General features: G+C 38.4%; 2 protein-coding genes across 2 annotated transcripts in view; both read left to right on the forward strand.

Moving 5' to 3' along the window:
* Positions 1-1,595: 1,595 nt before the first annotated feature.
* Positions 1,596-5,139, forward strand: LOC104952754 (basement membrane-specific heparan sulfate proteoglycan core protein-like). Its single transcript, XM_010779630.1, has 8 exons — positions 1,596-1,733; positions 2,441-2,587; positions 2,671-2,805; positions 3,286-3,458; positions 3,538-3,724; positions 3,821-4,000; positions 4,081-4,347; positions 4,457-5,139. The coding sequence occupies exons 1-8, from the start codon at positions 1,685-1,687 to the stop codon at positions 4,459-4,461; spliced, it is 1,143 nt and encodes a 380-aa protein (XP_010777932.1). The 5' UTR covers positions 1,596-1,684; the 3' UTR covers positions 4,462-5,139.
* An 8,951-nt stretch (positions 5,140-14,090) lies between these two features.
* LOC104952753 (CD97 antigen-like) overlaps positions 14,091-23,783 on the forward strand; it is a 35,920-nt gene continuing 26,227 nt past the window's right edge. The window contains exon 1 of the mRNA XM_010779628.1: positions 14,091-14,778. Within this exon, the coding sequence (XP_010777930.1) occupies positions 14,748-14,778 (31 nt within the window). The 5' untranslated portion in view covers positions 14,091-14,747. The remainder of the gene's footprint in view (positions 14,779-23,783) is intronic.

Below are 23,783 nucleotides of genomic sequence, written 5' to 3' on the forward strand. Positions count from 1 at the left end.
AAAGTAAATAATGAAAATAATCTCTTTTTTTTTTTTTAAATGTAGTGCTTCACCTGCAGTGAGACCTTCACTGTATGAAGGTTTAGGGCCTGTATGAGGCCTTGGATCAGATGTGGGTTTGTTATTTTATTTCAGAAAGTAAAAATAGGAAAGAAAAAAAAGAATAAAAAAAAGCATGTGGTTATTTTTAGATGTTAAACTACGATTTTATTTTGTATTTTTTCTTTGAAGTTTTTTAAGAAAAATGTTGTCACTGAGAAAAATGCATTGAGAGAATACAACAAAAAACATCTAGATGGCAGAAATGACCAAAAATAAAAACATTGTCACTTATTAAATTTTTCTTTGCTTCAGACAAAAAACTGGTTTGAGTTTGTTTTAATTCATATAAATGTTAATACAATATATATATATTTTGTATCTTCCATGCTTTTGAAGAAACCTAAACCAAAGAGGCTTTAAGGAGGACTGACCCCGGTTCAGTTTTAGATCATACTGTAACAATGAGATCATGTGGGTTTTTGTTCATTTGTGCCCTCTAGTGTTGAATAGTGGAACTGCAAATCTAATTCTTGATATTTTGACAAGTTTTCCTGCCAATTTCTTTCTCTTACTTGCTAATCTTTAATTGTGAATAAACAGAAATAGGTTTTTTGTCTAAATATATTGGTCATTTATCAGCTGAAGGAGCTGCTGAGGTGCACACAACATGTGGGAGTATCTGATAACTACAATCAATTGTAGTTATTTGATAGGATACATGTTCTACGAGCCTATTTACTTAGTTAAAACTACACTACAAATCATTACATTAACAGATTTCATTACACGTGCGACCCATTTACCCATTTATTCTGAAATCCTTGTTTTTCACATTTGTATGAGATTATTGTTACAGGGATCGTGCTCTCTTCAGTTATTTTTGATGTATTTTTGTGTTTAAGTTAACTTCATATTTGATGATGTTTTAAAGCATTATTTATGAATATACGCCAGGTTACTCAGTAACATACCAAATTGAAAAACACATCACAACAACACTTTAGGAGTCTTTTGAATCTTCATTCACCAGCCACTTTGACCTTTTGTTAGCAAGTAAAGAGCCACATATAGCTTCATATTAATTAAGAAACGTGCATACAAATAATTAAAGATAAAAGTAGAAATTACAAAATACACATCCAGTACCAGTAACAGTTTGTAAATATGTAGCAGCCATTTGAAAGTATTAAAGGTTGAAGTATATGTTGACCGGTCAATACCATGCAGACACATGGAATACACTTCTTGGAAAGCAGGGCAGTATCTGAAGACTCTCCAGGCACTTTAGTTTAACACACTTAGAAAGTATTGAAGGTTCAAGCTTGGTACTATTGTCCAGTACATGTCCTACAACTTCTGTTCCTATTCTATCAAGTGAGCTATTTGTTAGCAAACCCCTCTGTAACAGCATATCAATCAAAATGTAGACCGACGTTGCAATTTTGAATGAAAAAAACAAACAAAATGAAAACTGCACACAACAATATCGCATTAAAACTCTTCCTACGTGACAAGCACGTGTGGACAATGTTTGAATAGGAGAAGGGGTGAATGGTAAGTTAGGGGTTAAAGGTTGAAAGTGATTGTATGAAAAAGAGACAGAGGCACAGAGAGATAGATTTGTCACTGGAGACTGTTCATCATGGATTCATCACCCGGGGTTCTGATCCTGTGCTCTCTCTTATTTTCAGGTAATTGATCAGACTTACATTGAACACAATTATAATTTTTCCTTTTTTTAATCTGCATGACGTCAGTAGAGATGTACATTTTATTTCTGTAATTGAGTGTCACGAAAACTGCTGCTCACAAACTAATACAAGTATAAAATCATCATTATTGTCTTCTTACAAGCAGTTTGAATCCTAGAGATAATACTCAGACCTCACTGATAGCTGTTTTCATTTGAGCTCCTTCCTGCTTAAAGAAATAGGCCCTATGAAATAGTGTTTTTTGTTGATTATCCAGAGTTTGGGGTCTTTCTGGAAAGGCATTGCTGGCGATTATTTTAAAATCTTATTAGTTAATAATGTGAGCACTGCCAGAAACAGTTTGACATCTCAACAACTGAGCAAATCAAACCAAAACAAAATTCAATTTTTGTTCTAATTATGAGAAACTAACACTTAAATATTAATATACAATTTAAAGCAAAGGGAAACTAAATTTTCCTCGACAACACAATGTCTTTGAGAGAATTTAGTTTTATTTCTGCAGCTCTTATGTTTTTTGCTTTGTTATCAAAAGCACTCCTGTCAGACTGTGTATTTGCTCAGCATGTTTGCTTTTGGGTGGTTTGTGTTTACACTGTATTCAACCAGACAGACTAGTCTAAAGGTTCACAGAACTGCTGTGTGTGTGTGTGTGTGTTCACCTGTGACAGTATATCTCTGTGCAGTGTCTGCTCAGGCTCCCGTGGTCTCCGTGGAGCCACGCGCTGCCACTGTGCGCCAAGGGGAGTCTGCCAGCTTCAGATGCCAGGTGGGGAGCGGGGCCCCTCCAGTCCAACTGCAGTGGAAGAGAGCCAATAACCAAGCGTTACCAGGTCAGGAGAAATAACATGTACGTGTTGTGCAAACCAAATTTACAATCTGTGGAGTTCCACTGAATTCTACGTTTTTCTTTCAGGCAACGCTAAGATTGGTCCTGATGGCTCTGTGTTGACAATTGCTAAGGCCCGGCTTGAGAACCAGGGCCAGTACCGCTGCATGGCATCAAATTCTGCGGGCCGCAGCACCGCCATGGCTGTGCTCAACGTCAAATGTGAGCTTTTTTAACTGTTAAGTTCATCATGCAACTCTAATGTTCAGGTTCACTCTCACAGTGTTCTTCAACAGGTAGCTGTTTTTGCCAATTATGAGACAATGGATATACAGAAGGTGCTGACTCTTGCATAGGAGCAAGACAAACAGATTTAGCTTTTTGTTGTATTTGTGCCTCTTTGTAGTCATTTTGTATCTTTCTTTAATAGTTATAGTCTCTTTTTTTTCCTTTTGCATCTGTCCCCGGTCAGTACCAGTTCCTATAGGTGATATATTAAAGATAAAAAGGCCAGGTGGGCTCCTGACACTTTGGGACCCTGGGCCTCTGCTTGGTAGGCCCAATTAGTAATCAATCATGGTGCTGAGCACCAAACGACATGCAGACACTGTTATTGAATATAGCTGTTTTTAGCTCAAGAGTGAATATATGAGACCAAAATCAAAGCTTAATGTCAATACTGGACACATCTCTCTCTGGCAGATGCTCCTAAAGTGCAGCTGACCCAGGCCGGGCCCCTGCAGGTCAGGATGGGTGAACCTGTATCAGTGGATTGTCGTGCCACCGGCAGGCCCCGCCCCACCACCACCTGGAAACGCCAGGGCTCCACCCTGCAGCTGGTTACCAAGGAGACAAATGATGTCAACACCATACAGGTCAAATATAAAGTTACACTTTCATTTATTTCCACATTTTAACATTACAAATCGACTATAATAATTTGTTTTTTCTCAGTGGCCTGCAGTGCATCCAGAAGACTCAGGAGTTTATATTTGCCAGGCTGAAAACAGTGAGGGGGTGGCGGAGGTAAAAATCAATATCGTAGTTCAGGGGCAGCCGGGGGCTCCAGTGGCTTCAGTGGGCACCACAGAGATGACGGTGGTGGATGGACGCACGATCACAATGTTGTGCCAGGCCAGCGGTAAGATGTTCATACAGTACTTGTGTTTCAATATCTTTCAGTGCTGCTCTCACTTCCTTTTTCCCCTTTATCCTCTCTTCCTCTTCCTCTTTTCAGGTTCCCCGCTTCCTGTCATCACCTGGTCCAAGCTGCGAGCACCGTTGCCCTGGAAACACACAGTGTCTGGTGGAGTTTTGACGCTCAACGGCGTGGGGCGCCAGGATTCAGGGCAATACATCTGCAATGCCACGAACATACATGGCTACAGCGAGGCGTACATGCAGATGGAGGTGGAGAGTGAGTGGCCAGCGTAGATGATCAACACATGCAGGTTGTCGCTGCTTATGGTTACAGTGAATGTCTTCTCCTTCGTGCAGGTCCTCCGTACGCCACCAGCCTGCCCGACCAGGTGAGGCTGCAGCCCGGAGACGCCCTGAGCCTGCAGTGTCTCGCCCTCGGCACGCATCCCATTCAGATTGAGTGGAGCCGGGGGGGCAGGGTGAGTCTGCCTCCGGGATCAGAGTCCACCAAGGATGGGAGTCTGCAGATAGCCCATGTCAAACTGAGCGATGCCGGAACGTACAAATGCGTGGCCACCAACCACATCGGCTCCAGTGAGGCGCTGGCCAGAGTCATCATAAGAGGTGAGCTAGGGTTTGGGTTGAGGATTTAAAAAAAACTGATTTGACCTTCACCTCTTTACCTAACACTCTAATCTTGTTTCCTTAACCTTTTGTTCTTTCTTTTTAACAGCTTAATCCATTGTGGTTCCATCTGATTGAGAAACTATGCAGCGCTCACAATCTTTGCAAACCGGGATTATTGACTTCAAGATGGTCAATACTGCAAAAACTGGGAAAATTACATGTAATAGATTTATATATTTTCACTTGAAATATATCAATGCTGTTTAAACTCTAGGTTTAATTGTGCATATGGGGTTAGGTTTGTACTTTTATAGAAAACTCATACTGTTGCCATTGTTGCTCCTGTCTCATTTCTCCCTTGCGAAAGCTTTTCTCTGACGTCCTCCAGAATGTGTGTGGGAGTTTCTTCGGCTGGAATGCCTCTGCACCCCCTCTGCCTCCCTTTATGTCATCGGATAAGTCGACACTGTTGCACTTCCAAAATGGAAAGAAGGTCACAATGAAGCACCGGATCTAAAGTCCTTATTATGCTGTTAAATATCAAAACAATAAAGACCAATTCATTTCAATGAAAAATAAGGTTGTCATGAAAATGAAGTATTGAAGTGTATCTAGATGAGAGACTTTGCAAAAATCTTTTAGAAGAGAAGGTGAGTCAGAGAAGTGGGAGTATTGTACTTTTCCTCTTGCCTACAGGACTGATAGAGCCGGGGAGGGTCTTTTTTTAATGCCAAATGTGTGTTTTATTTCAAAAGGGTTAACAATGAGACAGTAAATGATTAAATTGAATGATAAATCTTCAAAATACAGCTGTTTTGTGCGCCATGGTTCATTAAGGTGCACTTTACTATGTGCAGAAGACAGCAGTATGCCAATGAATAATCTTCCTATCATTCGTTTTTTAAAAAGGATAAAAATGTATGCAGCAGAAAAGAGATTCTCTTTTTCATTCCACACTTTTTTCTTTGTCTAAACCTGGCGCTTGCATCACCCACAATGCAACCCGATCCCTGGCTGTTTGGTGGGAGATTTGTGGTATGTTATGCTACTAGAGGTATATAGCCTCAGGCAGAGGTCTGGTAAGCTCCCTTTATTCTAAGTGCAGATCCCAGATCTCTTTCTTTTTCAGACTTGTCTTCAGACCCAGCCGACGCTGACTTCACAAAGCTCCCCCTGGAGCCACAAAAGGGATTTATACAACGGCTGTCTCACATGTAGTAGTTCTCCCCAAGGCCGGTAAGCTTTGATGTGGAGTTCCACTCGAACCTCTGGGCTACTGAGACGGCCAAGTCAGTTTAATACTTTTAATTCCTCCTGAGTGATCATTGAATGTGCACATGGGTCATTATTTTCCATTAAGATATTTCACTTTTTTTGTACAAGTGTAACCCTGTTATGTATTTCAAAGCATTAGAGAGGAGATGGTTGCCATTTTTTCCATAGTCAAGCAGCCCACCTCCCCACTGCGGTTATTTTCGTACGGTTCCATTATGTTGAAAATATATTGCTAATTTACCATGTTAATGCTTTTATATTTGATAGATTGTACAACGGGAATCTAAGAAGTGCTTCACAAAGTAATATGTTCAACCACATGGTGGCAATATGTAGCCTTATAAAAAAAGGCACACACCCATTGCCTTCAGACCAAGAGCAATGTGAGCTTTCACACCCTCAACAACTGCAGGGACAGATGGACTCGACAACAGACACGCTATTGTTTCCTAAATCACTAAGTGTGTTCCCTAAGTTTAAAAATAAGCAAAACACTTGGCTGATCATTACAGCTTTGAGTAAATATGGACTGTAGTGTGGACTCCTCTGGAACAGGCAAAGTTCAGTTTGATCAGACAAACCTATTGCAAAATGACTCCCTGAGGGCCATGTTGTAAGAGACTTAAGCAAGCAGTTCTGACTAAATTAGGTGTTAGCTCAACTTTAAGGTTTGTGGCTTTAGCCAAAGGTTGGAAAGAGAGCTACCATTTCCAAAGCTGCTGCCAGGCCGGAGCCTGTATCTGCTGTTTGTGATTGTGGCCTCCCTCGTGAAACGCCCAGCCTCCACTATATTCCTCTCTTCCATCTTAACAAGCATCTTCAAAGCTGGTGAGGAAACATCTGCCCTCTGTCACCTCACTCCACCCCCTCACTTCACACACAGACTGAGGGAGGGAGGCTGAAGGGCACTAAATAAATGCAAACATAGGATATTAGAGGAGGGAAATCTACAAACAGTTTTAATTCACAATAATAAAGAGCTATCGAGCTGGAAAAGACAGAGGGGAAACTGATTCATTAAATCTGATCCCCCCCTCTCTCTGTGTATGCCTTCGTATATATTTTAACTAGACATGGACATATGGTCTCTAATGGAGTCTGATATAAACAGTGAAGTTCATAGGAGTCCAGATGACATCCAAGAAAAGGGATGTGCGCACACACTCGCAAAGACAGTTTGTCAGTTTCAGAAGCATTGCAGTGGTTTATGTTACACTAGGATACACAACAGTGTTACATTTACTATGGAACACACACTGCTTACGTTAGCATTAAGAGGCGAGGAAAGAAAACCAACAAACAGGCAATCCGTCATGTAGCTCTATCACCACACAAGGAGACTCAAATACTCCCTATTACTATTTTTCTCTAGGCCATATATATTCAAATCAGGATCAGAAATCCTTTATTAGCTTTAAATATCACAAACTAATTAGTTCAGTTTTACAAAATAATAACTAAAAGGGAATGTTTGAATAACGACCAGCGTAATTCCCCAGCAGTAATAATGTGAGATTAGGAAGGAAGGAACAAATGAGGTGAGAGCTTCCTCAGGAAGTGATAGGTGGAAGGGTGGCGCCTGTCAAGTCTGTTGCTATGGTTTCCACCTGGTGGACTGGGATAAGCTGTGGTTTGTAGTAACAACAGTGTTTTCAGGATGTAGGAGGTTAAGCTTATGGGGTGATAGGGAGCAGGATTGTCGTGGTTGTAGAGCTGAGTTTACAGAGTGGCTAATATCACACCCCCACTAATATCTTAAGTGTTGACAGAAAGGGCTTCTATGCCAAGTTTCTCTCACAAAATATTGGATATGTTCACGTCTTTGTGCCTCTACAGTTCTTGAAAGCTGCTCAAATCAATACTTTTATATTTACAATATAAATGACAACATTGTGTAGTCCTAAGAGTTGCTAGAAGTAACCAAACCACAAATTATTATCATCCGTTTGCTTATCCCCTCAGAGTGTTTTGGTTTTAAAGGCCCGCAGCTGTACTGTTTTGGTTCACTTTCACTTGGGAGGCAGCTGTTCTAAGAAAAACAGGAGCAAAAAGAAAACAAAATTATTTACTAGCCAGTTAAAATAGTGGAAGCAGATATTTCCTTTAGGAGTTTGTATGTATTAGGGTTTGTGTATTTGTACTTGTGTCATACACCTGAAGACTGACTAATAGACACCCTGATCTTGATGAAGGCTGATACAAGCGAGTGTTGTAAAACGTCGGTTTGATAGTTTGCATCAGAAGATGAAAATAAACTGACAGCAACGACACTTAGTTGGGACTGTCCTTTTTGCTCTCCATATTAATAAAGTGCATATTATGCAATATTTTCATCCTAGACATGCAACCTTGCTTGACATAGTTCTGGCAAGAGGTACTGGCTTCTGAGTCGTGTTCTAATAGTTTTAACAGTGAAGCACATGTTTGTGGAATAACAGGTAAGGTATTCAAAACAACTGAAGAATAAATCACTTACTTTATAATTCAGTCATCTGCAAATAATATGAGTACAGTAAAGTACATAAAGTGCTCAGCACAAACCAAGGGTCTTTAAAATAAAGCCAATGCCCTCAACCTGCATGTATACTAATGGCCGGCAGGAGGCGACTTCACTGGTTGCAGAAAGAGCTCAGTGTTAGCTCATTAAAAATGTTCCCATGGCAGGAAGTTACATTTTGTTAATTTATGAACCAGCTAAGATAAAAATGCTCACAAAAATGTGCATCATTATAGTTAAGACAGTTGCCATGAATTATAAATACAGTACATCTTGCTGACCAAGCTAACTAGCGTTAGCTTATCCTTTAAAACTCTCTTTGCTAAAGGTATCTGACCCTACTGGCCTTGCTCTTCCCTGGTCACTTCATAATCTCGTCCAATGGTCACTACTGGCTTCAAACCAAAATGACAGCTTGATGTTGTATGCTTGTGCCAACCAGGCAGTTGAAGTTCATATCGATCTCCCCTGAAATGTTAATCCTCATTTAATCCTATTAGACATATCTGTAACATTGACCTCTGACCACCAAAGTCTAAATCTGTTCACCCTTGAGTCTTGGAGATTTATGCCGTATTTAAGTACTTTCCTGAGACATCGTATTCACGAGAAGGGGACCAACACTTCCTCTTTCCCAGCATACACCACAGATGGACTTCAGCCGACAGCGCACAACGAAACAGATGTTTTTCTAAGTTTGATGCATTTTGTAAATTAAATTATTTATTTTTTAAATTTATTTATAGGAGGACCATGCATACAAACACATTAATCTCAGCAAAGAGAAGAGATGCAATATGCCAGATTATAGCTAATTTCCATTTGTGGTCCGGATTTTGATCCTCTCGAAGCCCTTTGATATGATCATATTTGTTTAACATATTTAATAATAGGGTGGCTGTAGTTTGGGATAACACATAATAACAGCCCTGTTGTCAGTAGCATCTAGCGGTTGTTGACATTAAAACACAGCCAGATGAATCTTTCTGTAGAGATGCTGTTGCTTGTTGCCGAGCACCATAAATACAAACCAGTCTCGGGTAAGTCTTGTGATCAAGTCTCTCTCCTCTTCACAGGAAACTCAAACCACATAATAGGCCATCTTTATCACACATGTAGTGCACCAACACTTTCACTACCGCGCTGTTCTTCGTGCATTGCACAATCTGTCACCTCGAAGTCTTATGACACCATGAGATGCATAATATGTTTCTTTACCTAAACACCACTATTGGGTGTACCTTGCCTCATGATCACTGGTGTTTGTAGCGTCAGAATGAAACCACTCGAGCAATGAAAAAAGTGTAAGCGGCACTTCTGGTTAAAAATATGCACTATAAAAGCAAAGCAGAGCTGTGGAGGCCCGCAGACTGATCTGAAGCCACAGACACAGCGGCTTTGGTACAACTGTACAGTACATCAATTGGTTTAGTACTTGTATTTGCTCAAAGCAACAACATACATTTGTTCTAAATAAAGAAGTGTGTGCTGCAATAGGAAAATAAACTTGGTGATGAATGATATAAATAAAAAAAAAAAAAAAATCAGGTTCTGTTCAAGGAGAGGGCAAGTTTCAAAATAACAACCAATATCACAGACTTCCATCAAAAGTAAGCTGGACGGTCAATTTTCTTATTTATGTTTTATTTTGATAAAACAACAGTAGATACAAAAATAAAATGAGAGTTGAAGTAATTTGTTGTTTTCTTTACAATTTCTGTCCTTGCTATTTTTGGGATATGATTAATTACAATAAGGTTTTTGCAGCGACCAACCGTTTATAATAATGACATATAAAAACATTCTTAAAGCTGACTATTTACAGTAATTGAATCAGATAAAGAAAAATTAGTGATGCTGAGTCCTTTCTGTACTGCTTTCCTGTCAGCTATTACTTGATATCTGCTACCCATAACTTTGAATCTACTGTTTTTGGTTACCTTCCTCTAATTTCATGATGTTGGTTTTTGCTTTATGAAAACGTATTACTGATAGTTAAGAGTTTGTATAAATACAAATAGGTTGAACACACGAGACCGACTATGTGACGTCAAAAGACAAAGAAAAGAGAGGTGTTTAAAAAGGAGGCGAGAGGAGTAGGATGGAGGATGTGGCAGATAAATAAAGGGCAACAGAGAACGTGACATCTCCAGTCATCTGATCTACAGTTTTAAGTGTCCTTATGGACTGGTGGAAAACATTTTGATGCCAGGTTTGGAGAAATCCAGCCAAAAGCTCTTTTCCAAAGCTCGTGTTTGTCTGTGCCGACAGAGGCTCGGGATGTAAACAGCAACTGTGTGTTTATGATCCATTGACTCTGGTTCCATATGGAAAGATCCTTTTTAACAGTGTTTGCCAGCGGCTCTGGGCACTGACATTTAGACATCTGACAGAGTTATAAAGTCTTATTCCACATTTGTAATATTATACAGAAACTTTCCACCACAATATGTAACATGAAGCATCTTTGAAATACCATGCCATCACTTCAAAGACAAACTACATTTGTGAGCAGCTGGGGTATTACAAGACTTTTATTTGACTGGGCAAGTATTGGTACTTATCAACGATAAATACATATTTTATGTAATGAAGACCCCTTGAGGATCCATTCAAACTTTCCCAGGACCCCAGGCAAAGTCTTTCAAGAGGGATGATATAAAATACTGCTCTCTTTGATGGTCCAGAAGTATCTTTCAAACTTGATAACTGATAAAGAATGTTGATTATTAAACTCCCAACTAGTTAAAACCTCGAGCTACAGAAGAGTTCTTCAGAATTAGTTGGCAACCGCTGTGTCAACTCGTGACACACCACCTGTCTTGTCAGTTCTCCGGCCGTAATTCCAAATAAACCATCAGTGTTTGCCATCAAAGCTCCAGCTCTCCTCGTGTCTCTTTGAGTCCTGACTCTCCATTGCTACAGAAGTTTCCCCCACAAGTAATATGGGTATGTTACTAAAACACAAAGTTATTTCAATGCAACACTGTCTATATCCTGCGTGTGTTTAAGGATTAGCTAAAAGTCACTGTTGCAATGTAAATACACAATAACTTCCCTTCAACCATGACTTTGGTCTTGTGGGTTACAAGAAACATGTTCCTGAAAGCTTTATTTTTCATAGCTAGAAATGTGGACCCGTGTTGGTATGTAAAGTTTATAAAAGAGGCGATGAAGTGTGTTTTCCATTTTGTCCGTTTTCTCCAACGAGCAGAACACGTGGTAAGTAATTCATTTTGGGGAAGGAGCATTCCTTTAAAACAGGTAATACAGGGATTTTGTATTGCACTTCTTCAACAAAACAATATTTTTTTTATTTGGAGAACTCAAACTGAATTTAAGCCCCTGGTTTTAAACAAAGCCCAATTCCCATGATAGCACTAGAGAGTCTTTTATTAGACCATCCCACCCTGCCTCCTATATGGCCACTTCTTTCAGACCACCATCACTTTGTTACACAGCCTTTTTTAAACATTTTAAGTGTCAAGTCCAAACTTTACAAAGCTACGTTAGATATTATACAACTGTTTTCACAGGCTATGCAAGACAGCAGAATAAAGCACTTGGATGTTATTTTATTACAAAGTTCCTCTCTTAATAATGAGAAGTAGAGTTGAGATTATCAAATTGTGTCTTCCGCGGTGTAAAGTCGCACTACCCTCTTCCTTTATCTTGTGATCTAACACGAAGCATTACAGTGTGACCTATTGTCATCTCAATGATTCACACAAAACCATACAAGGACAAATTAATGAAAGGATATTTAATGATGTAGTTCTTAAAGTTTTATATAAAGTTGATTTTAAAGTAGAGGTCAGGAGGAAGGAAGTGGGGTAAGGCCTTCAGTTACGTCAGGTTTCTGAAACATGTCTGTGGTGTTGCAGATAGTTGCCTAAAGGCGTATTATTAAATGAACCCACTGCCATTTTGTCTTCTTACATACATACTAATGTCAGAATGGAAAGGGGGCCACGGAAGAAGTTTAGTTCAGCTATTTTCATCAAGTTCAATAATGTCATACACTCATGAAGTTCACAACCACTCCAGCGGGGCTTAACCACATGTTCTCACATCAGTCTAATGATCGCTGCTACTTGTGAGTCTTATAAATAACATTCTCCTTCTGACAGATTACATTTTTCCCCATACTCTTTCTCAATTTGGGTGACAGATAGTCACAATGGGCTGACGTCTATTTTATGCATGTGGGATTAATGCTCATTGGCTGCCGGCATGAGCGCATACTACACAAACACACACGCACACACACACTCTCGATCTTTCCATATGGAAACACCAAAGCATATAGTCGTAGAGTTATATATGAAGTTGCAGTTACTTTTAACAGCCTGGCAGTTGCTGAGACAGACGTAAACAAGCGGCAGATCGATATACACACACACTAACGCTGTGTTAACCAGATGCATCTGCTTTTAGTAAGCCTTTTGTTTACTGAAGATGCTGAGGGGACTTGAACTTGCATTCTCTCATCCTCTTCCTGCCTACATATGCAGATGATTTGTCTGTCTCCATGTGTCTGCTCATTTGTCTCCCAATGTCTGCTACGCTGTCTGAACGAAAATGATGAGAAACGATGACAGAAAGTCAAGAGAATGCTTAGGAAAAACCAAGATAGAGCAACAATGACTGAAGGGAGGAAAAAGAGCTCATAACTAACTTCTCTCTCCCTGTGAACGAGCTGAGACTACGTCATTTCCTTGATGTGGAAATTACTCACAGAAACGAAAGAGAGTGTTTGACCACTTTCTTCTTATCCACCATCACTGGTACACATGCACTGATAATTTATCTTTAATTATCATGAGTGCCACTCGCTTATGAGTTTGACATAAATCCATGTGTTAGATGTTGTTTGCTGCACAAAGACCATGGCTTGGTATGAAATGAAAATAAACATTTACAGAGTGATAACACGTGTTGCTTCTGCTGCCTAAGGCATAACATGTTTGTAAACAGCTGCTTTTACTAACTGTTAGTTTAGGGTTAACGTCATATGAACCCCAGGATGCTATCAGCAACAACTCTGCTTCTGTCCTACTCTTTATTACATTTTGGGAAGTTTACACTCAACCCCAGTCAGAGAAGAAGTCAACATAGTGTGTCTTCAGGCACAGTGGGTTATATAAGTCACCCGTAATGTTGGCAGCGCTAGGGGATGAACAAACTCATCGTAGATATGTACGTAACAAATAACAAAATATATGTGAGTTTTGCCTTAATTTTCTGTATGTGGTCATCTTTGCATTGTTATACAACATTTGAAGTTCAGAGCAAGTCTGCTGGAGACCTTTGTTAAAATGTAGCTTAATTAGCGCTATTAGCTAGCTAGCTATGGCAGATAAAAAAGTTAGACCATTTTTAGCCAACTAAATGGCATACAAGAAATAAGAAGACCGTTTTGTATCATTATTTGCAATTACTAAGACATCAACATCAGAGTTCTCACTGTAAACTGCATGGTGCTTATCAGATGCAGCAGAAGTAACCAAGGGGGATGGTTGCGTAACAGTTAAAGCTTCTGAGAGTTTTTCTTTCCATGAAGTTACACTCACATAGATCTCGCCAAACAGTAACCAAACACTAAAATCAAGGTCTCCTCAAATATTTTGAATTATTACTTTCTTTTCTTTTCTTGTTGAATCATTGTGAAGCTTTATCTTTATGTCGTGATAAAATATAATTCATTGTGTTTTATCCTTTAGCTTAGAGCTTTATGTCATTAGATAACTGAGTGATACAATATTGGACTGATACCCCCCTCCGTTTTCTTTGAACATTGTGGTCCTTTGTAGGGTCTCCTTTAATAGAGGTCATTCTGCATCCGTCATCAGCCTGTTTGCTCTCTGTCTGGGGGGTTGAGAACAGGCAGAAGGACTTTTTTCACTAGATTTGGGTGAAGGGCTGCACATTTTGGGGGGGAAGAAGGAAAAGTAGGAGGAGATTGAGAGTAGGAGTCGGGGAGAATGGAAACAGATATAAGATTACTTACTGGCAAAACTCAAGTACAGCAGCAGCTGTTTAGATTGAGCGTTAGTCATCGGCCTCTCTTTTGCCTCTTTTCCCCCCTCCTCTCTTTCTCCGTTCCTCATGAGAGTGTTGTGAATAGCTCCTGAAATAGAGCCGGTGGAGCGTAAAGTGAAATGTGAAAGGCGGCGTAGACAGAGGGGGGGTTTGTACAAGCAATGTGATACGCTGCCAGTGTAAGAAATGTGTTCACATGGAAAGATATGCAAAGAGAAAGGAAAGAGTTAGAAAGACTGAAGTGACAGAGACAAGGCCACACAGACAAGTGAGAGAGAGAGAGAGAGAGAGAGAGAGAGAGAGAGAGAGAGAGAGAGAGAGAGAGAGAGAGGCGTGCTCAGAGACTGAGATTTTGACTCTGAGGAAGAAAGCTGGTGAAGGTTCACTGTTACTTTCCTGCCGTACAATTATCCTCTACCGAAAGGATTTATTTTTTTTTTTTTCATTCCTGCTGGATTTTCCGGACCTTGGACTTTGAACTTTGTCAGGATCTAAACTTTTATTTTCAGGATTTTAACTGGACCTAAATGATTTACAACTAATTCACAGTTCTGATACAGTAATCTGCTGGTTTGCCTTGGACATGGGGTCTGGGAAGGAGCTCCTTATTCTCGGTAAGTCTATCAATGAGATCACAATGTGTGTGTCGGTGTGTGACTGTGTGGGTGTGTGATAGATGAGGCAAGGAAAGAAGAAACCAAAAGTATGGGGATGTTTGGAAATGTTGTAACACTTCAGTTGATGTGTGTCCACTTGTTTTGTCAGTCATACACAACTATGTTCATTACTATGTGGTGGCTATGGAAACATGTGTAAATACATGTATTTCATTATTAGTATATTAACCTTGCTTCTCAATTGAATGAGGTCCAACAACTTATACGGTGACTTTTATCCTGTAACAGCGGTCACAACATGTGAATATGATAGCAGAAGGTGTGAAATTGAAAGAAAAATTATTTTAAGGCCACATGAGCAGCATCAGTAACGTTAACCCTTTAAGACAGGAAGCAGAGCGCAGCCCTCCAGCTGTGTGCAGATGTCATGTATGGATGGGGGTCACAGTAGCTGCTGTGTGGTGAGAAACAGTCTCTGGACGTCTGCTCCACAGACAGAGTAAAACCAACCCAGAGTTGTGGCAGCATGCAGAGGTCTGAAGGCACATGAATTACAGCAGGATATAAGCCTGTTTGAGTACGCCACAAACCCTGACAGGATGGGGACATTTCTGGAGTACATCTGTGTCAGACAGATTTTTTAGAGGCTTACCACCAAACAGCACATTTTTTACGTACAGGTTACACAGTAGGCCTACCAATTAAAAAATACTACACCGTAAGAGTTTTATTTAATTCTGTCTTTCAGGAGACGTCATAAATCATTCTATATGTTGACCGTGTTATTTTTAACACACATGTGCTATATACAGTAGGACTTATATATATATATATATAATATTTGGGGTGTTGCAATATACCAACAATAACTGTAAAAATTAAGAAATGATACATAATATATACTGTTGATAATAAACAGATATTAAACCGTTACCTCATTGTTTATTAGTTGATCTATTTGCCTTTGCACGATCCAATAGCCAACGTGTTCTGTTTGTACCCTCTTATGTTATTTGTTTATTTTTTGTTACAAACTCTCTCAAATCATATTTTGAATTGAAATAACTTATCAATGAAAAAAGAGACGAAATAAACAAAGTTGTAACATTAAAAGGGCTGTGTGTAGTGACCCAACACTGCGTGCACCCTTCGCTTCACAGAGTAGTTTCGCTTCTTAAAAACGTAGTGTTTTGGTTTTCTGTCCCACTAATGTGTGGCTTTAGTTTTTTAACCATTCTCATCCACCCTGTGTCATGAAGAAGCAAGCAGCAATTACCTTACCAGAAAACCAAAAATAGAGCTATTAGGATCGTTTATTTTTTACGTTATCAAGTTATCAAGTTAAGGTTGCTCTGCGTCTGCGAGATAAAAAACAAGTTAACCAAAACAAGTTCATAAGGCGGTCATTTCAAATGTGTTTACAACTTGCTGTTTATTTCCTACAAAATTAAAAATGCAGGTTTTTCCAATATTATTTAATATAGTCATTTACATTGTGGTGTTTTACAATCAGACATCGTTTACAATGTCAATCATGTTTGAAGACAATATACGACTCAACTACTAAACACTACTGTTGACTATTTCATGATTAATCCCCTTAAAAACAGCAGCAGCAATCATCATGTATGTCTACATTCACATGATACTACATGATACCGGTTTGTTTTATTGGTATTACATGAACAATTATAGTAACAGAGCAGCAAGTTATTAGAAGTATTTTAACCCAGTAGTGTCTTTACAAAAGGTGGGCAGAAGCAGAAATCCCCTTCATTTTCACATAATGATTTGTAAACATGTGACTACACAGTTTAAATGACTCAGCATGACTTTTGACGAGTGTAAAATGAGGCCTTTGGGCTATAGGAAATTGCAGTTACTTTCATATGCATGCGACTCAATACACAGATAAATAGACAGAGAAAGAGTTAGAGAAACCCTGGTGTTGCCTGCATTTATAGCCTCCACTTTCTAGCAGCCTATAAGATAATGCAACATCCACTGGCCTATGAGTGATCTACTTTTTATTTAAAATGATTTACTCATCAACTGTGATTATGAGTTTATTGTGATTATTATAGCCCATTAGGAGATGAAATTAATTATATTATACAAAGGGAATTGCTGCAGGTTTGATGAATTGTGTTTTTGATTGTTCTCTTAGACCAATATCCATTGGTCTATGAGTGATCTACTTTTTATTTAAAATGATTTACTTCATCAACTGTGATTATGAGTTTATTGTGATTATTATAGCCCATTAGGAGTTGAAATTAATTATATTATACAAAGGGAATTGCTGCAGGTTTGATGAATTGTGTTTTTGATTGTTCTCTTAGACCAATATCCTCCGGTCTATGAGTTATCTACTATTTTATTTTAAATTAGTTATTTCATCAACTGCGATTATGAGTTTATTGCTATTATTGGGCTATATAAGGTGTTTGTTTTTTTTGTTGTTTTTTTTTGTTTAAAGATGTTGAATAGAGACCAATTCTTACTGGTCTCTGGGGTTGTTCATTCCTCCTAAAATGTCATTTTGATTTATTCATTTTTTTGATTTATTGATTCATAAATAAGATTGTGTGTAATAGACATTACCATGAATGTATCTAACACATTGACAACGATCTAAAATGTTTGGGAGCTACATGTTGCTCGTATAGGTGATTGAGTGAGTGAGTATGCACAGGGATAGTAATCCTTTATGTGCAGTTAGGTGGTGGGTTGTATGTGTGGTTTTAGTTGTGTTACATGTGTGTTTTGGCTCAGCTCTCAATTTAAAAAGTAGTGAAAGAGAAACACATTTTAAATTGCCATCTTAATGTCAAATAAGTTACCAAAGAAAGGGTTTAAATTGGCTCATATCAATATTTGTAGTTTAAGGAATAAAGTTACTGAGATAGAGGAAATACTATCATCGGGTATTCATTGTTTAGCTATATCAGAAACTCACTTAGATGACACATTTAATGACGCAGCAGTTGACATTCAGGGATATAGTATATTTAGAAAAGACAGGAATGCACATGGAGGTGGGGTGGCAGTGTATATTCAAAAGCAAATACCAGCTAAAGTGAGATACGATTTAATGTCTCCTGATATTGAAGTACTTTGGTTGCAAATTCATTTACCACATTTAAGACCTTTGTTGGTGGGATGCTGTTACAGACCTCCTAATGCTAACCTTGCTTATTTAGAAACAGTATGTCAAATGTTAGATAAAGTTTGTGATCTTGATAGAGAGATTTATTTTACAGGTGATTTAAACATAGACTGGAATATGTCGCACTGTGCCCTAAAAAATAAGTTGCTGACAATTACTAACACATGTAACTTAGTACAAATGGTGACTAAACCTACTAGGATAATCAGAAAGAAAGATGGATCAAATAGTGCAACTTGTATTGATCATATATTTACTAATTTCAGCCATTTATGTTCACAAGCAATTTCAATCCCGGTAGGGTGCACTGATCATAATCTAATCATCATTGTGAGAAAGACAAAGGTGCCAAAACCAGGACCAAAAGTAATAGTTAGAAGATCAATGAAATATTTTTGTGAAGAGTCATTTATAAAGGATGTTCAAAAGATATGTTGGAAACAAGTTCTTGAGAAACCAAACCCAGATGATGCTCTTGATGGCTTTAATTTTTTATTCAAGCAAGTGATTGATAAACATGCACCACTTAGAAAGCAGACTGTAAGGAACCTTAGAACGCCCTGGTTAGATGATGAGCTAAGAGAACTAATGAAACAAAGAGATGATGCAAAACTTGTAGCTATCTCATCAAGTTAATGAGTCAGACGGGCACATTTAATAGAAAATTGAGGAATTATGTTAACAGCATTAAATAAAAGAAAAACGAGTATTATGGAAATAAAAATTAAAGCTATATGAATGATATAAGAAGAGCTGTGGGATTTAGTCAATGGCATGGATGGGCCGTAAGCCCAAAATCCACCTCAACATATCTTGAAGTGGAAGGGACATTTTTGGACTAACGGTACAAAATTGCTAATTATTTAAATGATTATTTTCTTGATAAAGGTGGATACTTTGAGGAGAGATATGAAGCAACCTATTAACAGGAACTCCACTTTTTCTAATAAATGATTTAATCATGGAAAATAAGAATTGTACATTTAAAAATAGAGAAAGTGTCAATTGGCAGATGTTGGAATGTCTACTCAGGGAAATGTAATGATAAACCACCGGTGTTGATATCTAGATGGTAATTTCTTAGATATGTTGCTAATTTGGGTTGCGGAGCCTATCTGCCATATCATCAATGTACAGTATTGAAGAAAGTGCATTTGCCCACAGGCATGGAAAATAGGCAAAAATTATTCCACTTGCAAAAAATCCAGCTGGATCATTTTCTGGAACAAATAGTCGCCCGATAAGTTTAATTACCCAGCGTTAGGAAAGATAATGGAGAGAATAATGGTTTAATCAAATACAGAAATACCTTTGAAGGTAACACATCTTAATACCTGCTTATCAACATGCCTACAGACCGGGCCATTCCCACATGCATGCTTAACACAATGACCGATGACTGATGCTTAGATAATATAAGTTAGTTGGGAACGGTCCTATTTTTATTTCTAATCCTGTCCACCTTCCAGTCATCATCGTCCATTAGTTGGTGAATAAGCTAGCAAGTGATGGTGGAGATGGCTGCCCGGTCTGTAGGTCATGTGTAATAAGCAGTAATTAAGGTTGTTACCTTCAAAGTATGTCTGTTATTCTGATTAAACCATTATTCCGTCACTCACATTATCTTCTTCCTAACGGCTGGTAATGAACTTATCGGCCCGACTGATTTGTTCCAGAAAATGATCCCAGCTGGATTTTTGGCAGTGAATAATTGCTATTTTTCCATGCCTTGGGGCAAATACACTTTTTCAATACTCTAAGATGAATAAATTAGGCAAGATAGGCTCCGCAACCAAATTAGCACAATATCTAAGAAATTTTTACCATCTAGTGATTATCAACACCCGGGTGGTTGTTTATGCATTTACATTTACCTAGAATAGACAAACAAATCTGGCCAATTGACACTTCTCATTTTTTAAAATTTTACAATTCTTTATTTTTCCAGATTAAATCAATTTTCATTAGAAAAGTGGATTTTTCGCTGTTAATTAGGTTGCTTCATATCTCTCCGCAAGTAATCCACCTTTTATCAAAGAAAAATAATCATTTAAATAATTAGCAAATTTTGTACGGGCGTTAGTTCAAAAAAATTTTCCCTTCCATTCAAGATTGTTTGAGCGTGGATTGGTTTACGCCATCATGCATTGACTAAATTCCCAGGTTTCTTTCTTAATCCATCATTAAAGCTTTAATTTTATTTTCCATAATACATCTCGTTTTTTTCTTTTATTAATGCTGTACAAATTAATTTCGCTGCAATTTTCTATAATGTTGCCGCGTCTGACCATAACTTGAATGAGAATAGCTACAAGTTGCATCATCGCTTTGTTTCATTAGTTTTCTCTTAGGCTCATCATTCTAACCAAGGGGCGTTCTAAGGTTTTCCTAGCAGTCTTGCTTTTTTTCAAAGTGGTGCAATGTTTTTTCCTTCAATCAAGCTTTGCTTGAAGTAAAAATTTAAAGCCATCAAGAGCATCATCTGGGTTTGGGTTTCTGCCAAGAACTGTTTTTCAACATAATCTTTGAAGCATCCTTATAAATTGACTCTCACAAAAAATATTTCAAATTGATCTTCTACTATTAGCTTTTTTGGTGCCTGGTTTTTTTTTGGCACCTTGTCTTTTTCTCACAATGAAATGAATAAGATATGATCAGTGCCACCCTACCGGATTTGAAATTGCTTGTGAGCATAAATGGCTGAAATAGTAATATATAATGAATCATAGAAAAAAAAAAAAAAAAAAAAAAAACAAAAAAAAAAAAAAAAAAAAAAAACAAAAAAAAAAAAAAAAAAAAAGTTGCACTTTAAATTTGATCCATCCTTTTCTTTTCTTGATTATCCGCTAGTTAGGTTTTTAGTCACGGCATTTTGGAACTAAGTTTTTACATGTGTTTTTTAGTAAATTTGTCCAGGCAACTTATTGTTTTTCTAAAGGGCAAACAGTGGCGACAATAATTCCAGTCTATGTGTAAATCACCTGTAAAAATAAATTTCTCTCTATCAATGATCAAGCACAAACTTTTAATCCTAACATCTGTGACATTTACTGTTTTCTAAAAATAAGCAAAAGGTTTTAGCAATTAAGGGGAGGGTCTTCGTAACAGCAAATCCACCAACAAAGGTTCTTAAGTGTGGCGTAAAATGAATTTTGCAACCAAAGTACTTTTCAAATATCAGGCAGGACATTAAAATCGTATCCAACTTTTAGCTGGTATTTTGCTTTTAATATACAACGTTGCCAACCCCACTCCCATGTGGCACATTCCTGTCTTTTTTCTAAATATAACGCAATATCCCTGAATGTTCAACTGGCTTGCGTCATTAAATGTGTCATCTTAAGTGAGTTTTCTGATAACAGGCTTTAAAGCAATGATACCGCCGATGATAGTAATTTTGCCTCTATCTCAAGTAAACCTTTATTGCCTTTAAACTACAAATATTGATAATGAGGCGCAATTTAAACGCGCTTTCTTTGAGTAAATTATTTACATTAAGATGGCCAAAGATTTTTAACAATGTTGTTTCTCTCCACTACTTTCTTAATTGAGAGGCTGAACCAAAAACACAGCATGTAACACAACTAAAACCACAACATACAACGCCACCAACCTAACTGCGCAGGCATAAAGGATTTTACTATCCCTGTCATACTCACTCAGCTTTCTCAATCACCTATTAACGAGCAGCCATGTAGGCCTCCGCAACACACACTTAGATGCGTTGTCCAATTTGTGTTTCAGATACATCATGGGTTAATGTTTTTATTACACACGATGCTTAGTTATGAATCATAAATCAATAAAATGAATAAAGTCAAAATAACATTTTTAGGAGGAATGAACAAAGCCGCCAGAGACCAGTAGAAATTGGTCTTCTATTCAACATCTTTTAAACCAAAAAAAACAAACACCTTATACTAGCCAATAAAGGGCATAAACTTCATAATCGCAGTTGATGAAATACTAATTTTTAAATATAAAAATGCAGTGATACACACTCATAGACCGCAGCAGAATTGTCTAAGAAGAACATCAAACACAGATTCCATGCAAAGCTGGCAGCAATTCCCCTTTTGTATACATAATTTTAATTTCAACTCTAATGGGCTATAATAATCACAATAAACTCATAATCCCACAGTTTTGATGAAGTAATCATTCTTTAAATAAAAAGTAATTTTCACTCCAATAGACCAATGGATATTGGTCTAAGAGAACATCAAAAACACAATTCAATCAAACCTGCAAGCAATTCGCCTTTGTATAACATAATAATTTCAACTCGCTAATGGGCTATATAATCAGAAAAAAAAAAAAAAAAAAAAAAAAAAAAAAAAAAAAAAAAAAAAAAAAAAAAAAATAATCATAATCACAGTGATGAAGTAAATCATTTAAATTAAAAAGGTAGATGCATCTAGACCAATGGATAGTTGGTCTAAGAGAACAATCAAAAAACACAATTCATCCAAAAGCGGATGCCAGCAAATTCCCTTTGTAATATAATTAACTTTTTTTGCATCTCCTAATGGGACCCTCCAGCATGTGTCCCTGAAAATGGAGAGCTCTGTTTATCACGCTTTCATCCAGTGAACGAAGACCGGGGAAATCTCCTCTCCTGTGGGCCCCCTCAAAGACCCACAAAAAGGACGGACTAAAGACGCTGCCCAGCATGTTTTTCCCTGAAAATGGGCGACTCCTGTTTTATTTTTCACAACTTCCAAGGAAGAGGAGCGACGGGTAAAGATCCGGCATCTCTTTTGCCCGGCTTCACAGAGCCGCTGAAGGACGGAGCTAGAGACGCTCCGGCAGCCATGATGTCCCCTGAAATGTGGAACTCAGGTTTTATTTTTCAGCAGCAATCCAGGTGCCCAGAGACGCGGGAAATCACCTCTGCTTGGCCCCTCAAGAACCCGCCCAAAAGGACGGACCACAGACCTCCAGGCATGTGGTCGCTGAACATGGGCATCCCATAACCTTGCACAACCGGAGTCCCCGGGACTCCCGGACTTAGCATCGGGCCCCACGGACTAAACGCCAGACCTGATCACACCCCTTCAGAACCTCATGGCCGCTGCGGTAAGCCTTAAAAGGCGGGTGGATTTTTTGGGCGGTGGCTTTACGCGTCGGCGCCATCGGCATCGCAATATTCGGGGCCTTATTCAACGGGCAACCACCACGCCCTCTGTTGGAGGTAATATTCTCATGCTCATGGTAACCCTTATAAATACGTCTGAATATCTATCAGGGGCTCATCAACCGCACTTTACAAGCGCAGAAATAAGTGTTTTTGAAATGGTCGGGGAAAGTGTTTTTAACCACTAGGACGCCGCCAAAGGTCGCTGTTGTTAACCTAAAAAGCGCGGCGCACGGGGTAAAATCTAGCCCGCTAATGAGGAATTTCAAGGTAGCTAATGTTCTTTTAATTATCAATACAGCAACAGTGAGTTTTGGATCGCAGCAGGGATGAAACTATACCCAATAGAATACTGTGGAATCGGCAGCTTTTCCAATATTGCTATAGGTTGTGCAGATAGCAATGAAGTTTTAAAATATCGGCGCTAAGAGTGGCTGATTTAAACGCTGGTGTGTTAGAACTTGTGTTTGTAATCTGTCAATGTTTGCTGTATCTATTGAAGCATATAATTGTCTACATAAATTAGAACGACGCCGGACTACTTCTCTCATTCCCGAGTGTCCATGCTTTCTTCACCGCACGTACCTGCACACATGCATTTAATGTCCTCAAGCGTTGAAGGTCAGTTAGTCCAAGAATCTTGTAATTCCTCGCAAGATTGTTAGCACTATGCTATAACTATCTATCTGTCTAATC

This window comes from Notothenia coriiceps, unplaced genomic scaffold, assembly GCF_000735185.1.
Source record: "Notothenia coriiceps isolate Sejong01 unplaced genomic scaffold, NC01 NC01_scaffold00020476, whole genome shotgun sequence".
NCBI lineage: Eukaryota > Metazoa > Chordata > Actinopteri > Perciformes > Nototheniidae > Notothenia > Notothenia coriiceps.

What these genes read in the sequence shown, in the direction of transcription:
- LOC104952754 (XM_010779630.1), top strand. Translation starts at nt 1,685, where the DNA reads ATGGATTCATCACCCGGGGTTCTGATCCTGTGCTCTCTCTTATTTTCA. An exon ending in GTGCTCTCTCTTATTTTCAG is followed by an intron (nt 1,734 to 2,440) that starts GTAATTGATCAG and finishes ATCTCTGTGCAG; the next exon opens with TGTCTGCTCAGGCTCCCGTG. An exon ending in GGCTGTGCTCAACGTCAAAT is followed by an intron (nt 2,806 to 3,285) that starts GTGAGCTTTTTT and finishes TCTCTCTGGCAG; the next exon opens with ATGCTCCTAAAGTGCAGCTG.